Source organism: Buceros rhinoceros, unplaced genomic scaffold (genome assembly GCF_000710305.1).
Source record: "Buceros rhinoceros silvestris isolate BGI_N320 unplaced genomic scaffold, ASM71030v1 scaffold23102, whole genome shotgun sequence".
In the NCBI taxonomy this organism is placed as follows: Eukaryota; Metazoa; Chordata; class Aves; order Bucerotiformes; family Bucerotidae; genus Buceros; species Buceros rhinoceros.
This window is the reverse complement of record NW_010401445.1, coordinates 23,080-30,194: the sequence shown is the minus strand read 5'-3', so window position 1 is coordinate 30,194 and position 7,115 is coordinate 23,080. Positions and strand designations below refer to the sequence as shown.

The following is a 7,115-nucleotide window of genomic DNA, read 5'->3' as shown; positions in this document are numbered from 1 at the left end:
AAAGAGTGTTTCCAGCCATTGCTGTCAGAGCCTCCTTTGACCTTTACTGGTCCTTTTGGAGGTGCCATGCCTTAATTTCAAAATCTTAATTTAAGAGAGAGCGAGGAGGATGATAAATAGCTTTTCAATCCAGGCAGTCCTTGTACAGATACCTAACTGGCAGTGATGGCAAAGTCCACGGTGCTTCGTTCAAGTGTGTCTCTAAGAGGGGGTTGCCTGGGTCAGTGCCTTTTGAACGGAAGATTAATAAGCATCCAGAAAAAAATAAATTCAGAGCATGTAAGGGAGGAGTTGTTAATGTGCCTTCAATAGCAATGGCCACATCACAAACGACAGGACAAAGAGTAGAGAGCTCGAGGCTCACCTGTGCTTGGATAAGCGCTTCTTCCCCTCACAGCACCTTTCTTTCTCAGTTTGCTGGTCCGCCCAGAACTGCTGCCTGAGGACATCATCCCCTGCACATCGTGGGAGCCAAGGGCAGCTGGCTGTCAGTGTTCTGAGAACTGCACTGTAACCGCCGGCACAGAGCTCAGTGCTGCGTGCTGTGTGCTGGTGCTCTGTGAAATGCCATCTTTATTCACACATGGGGTCTCCCGTCTTGCGAAACTACTCCGGTTTGACTACCCAGGCATGCATTTGTGGTTGCTGCCAGCAATGTTTTATTTAAACGTCGTGACCTTAAATGCAAAGCACTTCCCCCTTTTTTTTTTCCTTTTTTGCTCCTTTCTAATAACCTTTAAGAGTATGAAAACCTTTGTCAGTTGTCATAAGGATAGTTAAAAGAAGTCCTTGTACGCACCTACGGTAACCGTTACCCTGTGTTTGTCACCAGGGAGATTGCAGCTACGAGCTGGAGATTCAGCCACACTTACATATCGAAGACGTCAATGTTCAGAAGAAGAAAAGCCCCCTTTGCATGACCAGCTCCGCGCTCGGGCAGAAAGCCCGCTCAGCTAGAAGAGGCACGGCACACAGAGCAGGAGTAAAACCATTTTTACCTGATACAGGTGACAATGGGAGTGAACTCTTCACCACGTTTAGAAGAACAAAACCAAAGACTCCCCCGAGAAGTTCCAGATCATGTGTGGAAGTGCCTGTGCTGCCTACAAACACTAATGCTCTGGCTTCCTCCTTGGCTGGAAGGCCTTCTCTGGTTGAAAACACTGACCAGGGCAGCCAAAAGGATGAGGAACTCGAGGTGACATTTGACTTAAACGAATCTATTGACCTGTGTGACAACAGTGAAAGCGCTGTAATGCATGAGAGTGCAGCAATGAAGGAAGACAACGCTGTCGATAAAGGCTGTAGGTCACAGGGGATGAACCACGTGGATTTGAGTTATAGTAGCTTCCCTGTTGAGAAATCACCTGTCCCTTCTGCCTTATTTTACCTTCCCGAGTCATACCTGGATTCATTTGCACTTGTCAGACCATCTGAAGAGCCAGCTTCGTTAAAACAAAGATTGTCCCCTGTGAAAAGGCTTTTGTCACAACCTCCTCCCTCTTTGAACGGACTCGATGAATTTGAAAACGTGGTGGGAAAGGAGGAAAGCCCGTGTGCCTTTCGAAAAGCTGTTTCTGAGACTTATGCAGGGAGGCTGCAGGACAAAAGCTTTCCTGCAGCCTCAGAAGCTGGTCGTTCACAGCTGCTCTGTGATGACCCTGAATGGAAGGTCCCCGGTGCCTCGTGTGCTTCTGTGCCCTCTCGTGAGACTGCTGCTGTCAAAGCTGAAGAGGAGCTCCCCTGGAACGACAGCTTCGACAGTCTGTTTGACAACGAAGAATTCACTGACATTCCACAGGAAACTCCAGCAGTAGATCACCCTCTGACAAACAACCCTTCTAACCAGTATTGTTGTCAAAGAGATAAAGAAGATCTTGGAATCAGCCATGGAAAGGTGATTCTTGATGAAGAGAAGCATGTACGTTTGTTGGAGGATGAACACATTTTTGACACGAGTATCGCAGGTTTTCCTAGGAGCAATAAGCGCTTAGCCCGGTCGGGTTCAGGGGAGGGGGTTTCCAGGCCAGCTGCAGAGCGAGGCTGCGGGTGGCTCCCTTCGGAGGTGCGCTGTGAGGCCGCTGGCACAACCTGCCCGGGGCGGCCAGCGAGCAGCGCCCCCCCCGCCACAGCGGTGTCAGGGGACGGCAGCGGGACCGAGCGGTCTCTGGGTGACGGTGAGCTGTATGACTGTTCTGAAGAGCTGTTTTCTGTTAACTTTGACCTGGGATTTTCCATCGAAGAGTGCGAGAATGAAAACTTTGAAGAAAATATAAATTCTAACACCAGAAAACTGAGCAGTGCCTCAGGGAGCCATGCAGATGTGTTGTGCACTGAAGATACCAGCGAATTCCTGAACGACGGCTCCAGAGTGGAAACGTCACCAGAACGGGACTGCAGACACCTCACGAGGAGAGACAGTTCCACCCCATTGCCATGCCCGAGCAGGAGCGGGAAGGACCAGGGAGGGACCAGGGACACTACCGCTGCAGTGCCTGCCCTGGAGTCGGGGGACAGAAGGCGGGGACCCGGATCACCTGCAGCTTTGGCTTCTGCCCTTTCTACCCCAACAAGCAGAAAGGTTAGGAACGTTGGAGCTGTCAGAAGAATTCCCGTCAATGTCTCCTCTGGTGCCAGGGAGGAGATTGCAGAGGTGCCTCTGGCAGATCAAGCTAAGCAAAGCCTGCGCGGGCAGGACTTCGGGCGTTCGGCCGTGGGTGCACCTGATTCCCCGTTGGGAAGACCTGAACTGGCAGACACCGATGTCCGTAGTTGCCGCGTGTCTCCTGCCGCAGGTAAGGATTCAGCAGAACAGTGGTTAACGCTCTGTGTTTACATAGACAGAATCCAGCGGCTTTCAGATCCTTGCTTTGGTTTATGACTTAGGGGAGAAGGATGAAAGGAAAAAGGGAGTAGTGGTCACAGTACTAGAAGCTGGGTCAGTGAGGAGACTTCCTAGAAGCTTCACCCTGCACACAGGCGTAGCTATTCGAGGCTGAAGTGTGAGCACACTCGCTGGAGGAAGCGCTCGGAGTTAAACCTCCTGTACCTCCTCACAAAGGCAACCGGCTGAGACACAACTGCGTGAGCTGGAGCTGCCTGAAAAGCCCTTTCTTCATCTTCTCAGTGTCTGACTCGTGAGCACCTGGAGCCGTCCCTGAATCTGTGCCGTCACCTTCTCCAGTCACTGTTCCTGAGGGACACAAACTGCTGACGGATTTCCGTCGGTGTAGTCACCTGACGACTGCCTTGTGTTTAAAATCTTCTGAATAGAATTTCAGCACAAACCTGGATTGTCTAGCAAATACTGACTGTTTGTGGGCTCTATCTTTATTTCCTCCTTTCTCTCTCCCCTTCTGTCACTTGCTGGTGTAGGACAGATATACCATAAAAAAACCTTTGATATTCAGATACTGCCAATAGATCAATGACGGTCACTCGTAGGTCACTCACGGGTCATATTCACACCCTTTGTGGCATTGATCTCTGAATAACCGTGAAAATCATTCGGGCATAACAGCACTCACTCCGATTCACGGGGCACGCCGAGTTGTTCGGAATGGTTTTATTACTGTCCTTCAACACTGCGAGGAAGCACAAACAGCCCTTTTGGTGGTTAAAGCATCTTTTGCCCTTCTCTTTGAATTTGTCTGGTAGTCGTTATGTTACTGAAGGTGACTGACTGTCGCATGCCACCTTTCTTCCTGAATTGTCACACCTTCAAAGTGGTGTTAGCGCAGTGAACGCAGAGCCTGTGCTGGGGCAGGACGGGGGTGTCACCAGACACTGCAGCTCCGGCGCCAAGGCCAGGGCCCCTGCCAGAACCGGAGCTTTGTCGTGCAGGTGGTGAAGGAAGATCTCGTGTTCCGTGAAGGTCCTTTGTGGAAAGAGAAAAGGCTGCAGCTCTTTGGAGAGGAACTGGAGAGGGGGCTTGTGGTGAGGCCTGGGCTTGCTTCCCTGCGCCCAAAGGGGTGGGTGTTACAGAACGCTTCCCCGTGTGTGGCTTCGCTTCACTTGGAAGGGCTGCTTCTCTTGGGTTCATTTTTCCCCTCCCTATTTCTGTGTCTGTCCTGCCTGGGTAATCACCTCCACTCAGAGACTCTCCGGGGAAGGAGGATTTATTGGATGTCTCTGCTGGAGGTTATTTATTTTGATTAACCAGGCTAAAGAGAGCAATATTTGCCACACAGCTCGATAAGTAATCTCCTTTGTGGGTGCCTGGATGAGAGAGAGGGACAGGTTTTGATTGCCCAGTTGCAGCAATATTGAATTGCGAACAATTGTTCCTTGTCAATGTTGTTTACTGTGTTCTGCAGGAACCGGCAGCGAGAGCGAAGAGGAGATCGTCTTCCAGAGAAAAAATAGGGGAAAAAAGAATGTTTTGAAGTCCCCTGAAGTGAGTCTTAGAAAAAGAAAAAAATAAAGAGAAGCAAAATGACCAGTCAAGCACCAAACAAAAAATCCTCTTTGCAATTATTTGTATTTCTGTTTGTGCAGGTTGAGAGTGACAGTGATTTTGAATCAGCGATCCGTGCCGTCAGGAAACGTCGGCACCCGCTGAACATGGTTAGTAACTGCTTCGGTGACAGAAACATTCATAAACTCACCTGGGGAGCGTGTGTTGAAAGGTTCCCTCTTTCTCCAGCCAGCAGGCATGTGTTCTTGCTCCGGATGTTTTACGCCCTCTGAGCTAAGGCGGCTTAGAAGGGAACCGCTTTCCTTCCCTCAGCTCTTCCCTGAGGTCTCCAGGGTGGCGTGGTGGTGCCCTGGCAGTGAAATGCTGTTACGGGCAGGGGAGCTGAGCCTCTCCCTTTGCCAAAGGTGGGAGGGTAACCTTCCTTCCACAAAGGTGTGAATGAACAAAAGAAAATCCTGTCCCCTTTGTCCTTTGGAGTAAAACCAGGCCGTGGTGTTCTGATCCTTTCATATTTAATGAGGCGATCAGCATTATTGCACTGTTTCGCCATAGCAAATCGATCACAAAACATCAGGAGGTGCTTAGAAAAAGCCTGCTGTCGAAGGCTGAGGTGTGTGCGCCATGTTCCTCCAGTCAGACGCGTCCAGTGATGACAGCCTGGATTACCACAAGAGCTCGAGGACCGCAAAGAGCAGCTCAGCAGCCTGGAACAAACCACAGCCAAGGAGGACGAAGCGGCAGCGGGTCAAGAGAGCTTTTACCCACAAGGTATGTGGAGTCACGCGTCTCTTCGTACGCTGGAGGTCGTGCGCGGAGCAGCCTGCGTGGGAGCTGCAGCGTGGACGCTGCTGTGCTCCGTCATACCTGTGTGTGCATGTGTCAGTGCATGTCTGCATGGCTGCAAAACTTCCGTCAGGAGAGCACGTCTGAACCGGAGCAGCACATGTAACCCACTGGACCGAGGAGGCAGAGAGGCGTGGGGAGGGTCCGTTCACGCTGCAGGAGTGAACGGGGAGTGCTTCCTAATTTGTCTGTAGTTAAACTGTACAACCCTGCGAAAACACCAGGGGTGTTTCACATACATGACATGAATTTGCCGTGTCACAGACTCACTCGCTCTGGAGCTAGGGCATACTTTATGGCCAGAAAACCGGCGCTGCTGTCTGTTCTGTGGCCTTAGGGGCACCTCACAGCACAGCTGCGTTACCGCAGCCATGCAGCTGGGCCCTTGTCTGCTCTCAAGACATCGTTTAGGAGGGTTGAGGCTCACGGCTATTGCATGGAAGTTCACTGCAGACATTTGAGGTGACATCCTGAGACACTGTCCCTCACATCCATGGCCTGACTGCAGAGGAACCTGCAAGGCTCTGGGCAATACTGTTCTGGGACAAAAGAGGCATGTGCATTGCAAGGAGATACTCCAGGACTGGTCAGACTGGGGAAGCTCAGGTGCGTGTCCAGGACGCACGCTGTAAGGACACTTGGTCAAGGATTTCCACCTACTCTGATGGTTTCAGCCTTGCCTGTGGTAAGGCCACAGCAGTTCCTCAGAGCTTAAGTCTTCACGTAGTGTTTTCCACGTTGAGCTGTCGCTGCATCAGGGGTGGGAGCAGAATCACATCTTCACTGTAAGTTGAGAAGCTCTTAAACATGCATGGATGTGGTGCCAGAAATCACTGTCATCAAGGCTCCAGGACATATGATGGTGGATTTTTGTAAGGTTTTAAAGATAATCTTCACTATGGAGACTTCCCTATAGCATCAGTATTTTATGTTCTGGAATATAAAGAATGAGGGAGATGAAAAATGTTTTTCAATTTTATTTAACTTGTTTTCCCAAGTGTGCCTGGACTCTTGGCTGTTCGTTTCTGGTGTCACAGCGCTTTTCCCGCTGTGGGGTTTGTCCTCGCCATAGTCCTTCACAAGTGAGGAGGATTAAGACTAATTGGGAGCAGCACTGAGAGTTCTTTCCTGTAAACAGGTGACCCCCAGTGTGCTTCAGAACGATCAGAAATGTTCTAGAACAGGAGCTGTTAGCAGTGCCTGTCACTCAGGCTCTCTAATTGGTGTAAGTGAAGAACTAGAAGACTTGGGAAGATTTGAAAATCAGAGATGTCAGTTCATGTAGCACAAGATGCCCGAGTCTTCCATGTACTAACCTAAAATTTACAGCCTTGTGCTTTTTGTTCAAGGGATTTTGAAGGCAAACAAAGTTAATTGGGATAAATAATGGTTCTTCTCCTGGTTTGCTTCAGCACTTTATAGCTGAAATTGTAAGAGAAAACGTTGGTTTAGTGTGACGTGTCTCTGACCGAACGCCTTCCTGCAGGGGTTTGTTCAGTGTCCCTGCCCACCCCCGTGACTGTCGCTGGTCTGCTGTGGGTGGCTGCAGTGCGCGGGTGAAGTGCCCCGTCTGCCCCGAGGACGAGCGTGTTCCCGGTAACGAGCTGCGCTGTCTGATGAGTTGGCTTCGGGTGTTTTTCTCTCAGGAAGCAGTAAGGCAGTTTCTGGATGAAGAAGCGGAGCTGTCCCAGGAAGACGCAGACGGCGTTTCGTCTGACGAGAGCGATGACACAGGGAGCGAGCTGAACTCGTCGCTCGCTCAGTTCCTGAATGACGACGCAGAGGTCACACAAGTGCTAAACGGTGAGTGGGGAGAGGTGCCTGTGGTTGTGAGGCCAGGAGTGTTGTTCAGCAG

The 7,115-nt window shown here is 50.6% G+C and overlaps 1 protein-coding gene across 1 annotated transcript in view; it reads left to right on the top strand.

Annotated features, from left to right (window-relative positions):
• The window catches only part of FANCM (Fanconi anemia, complementation group M), a gene marked incomplete at its 5' end in the record, with an annotated part of 39,473 nt that overhangs the window by 24,940 nt on the left and 7,418 nt on the right, over nucleotides 1–7,115 (top strand). Inside the window, 7 exons of the mRNA XM_010132263.1 lie at nucleotides 833–962; nucleotides 1,728–1,848; nucleotides 2,638–2,795; nucleotides 4,317–4,396; nucleotides 4,498–4,566; nucleotides 5,051–5,185; nucleotides 6,907–7,063. Of these exons, the coding sequence (XP_010130565.1) occupies nucleotides 833–962; nucleotides 1,728–1,848; nucleotides 2,638–2,795; nucleotides 4,317–4,396; nucleotides 4,498–4,566; nucleotides 5,051–5,185; nucleotides 6,907–7,063 (850 nt within the window). The remainder of the gene's footprint in view (nucleotides 1–832; nucleotides 963–1,727; nucleotides 1,849–2,637; nucleotides 2,796–4,316; nucleotides 4,397–4,497; nucleotides 4,567–5,050; nucleotides 5,186–6,906; nucleotides 7,064–7,115) is intronic.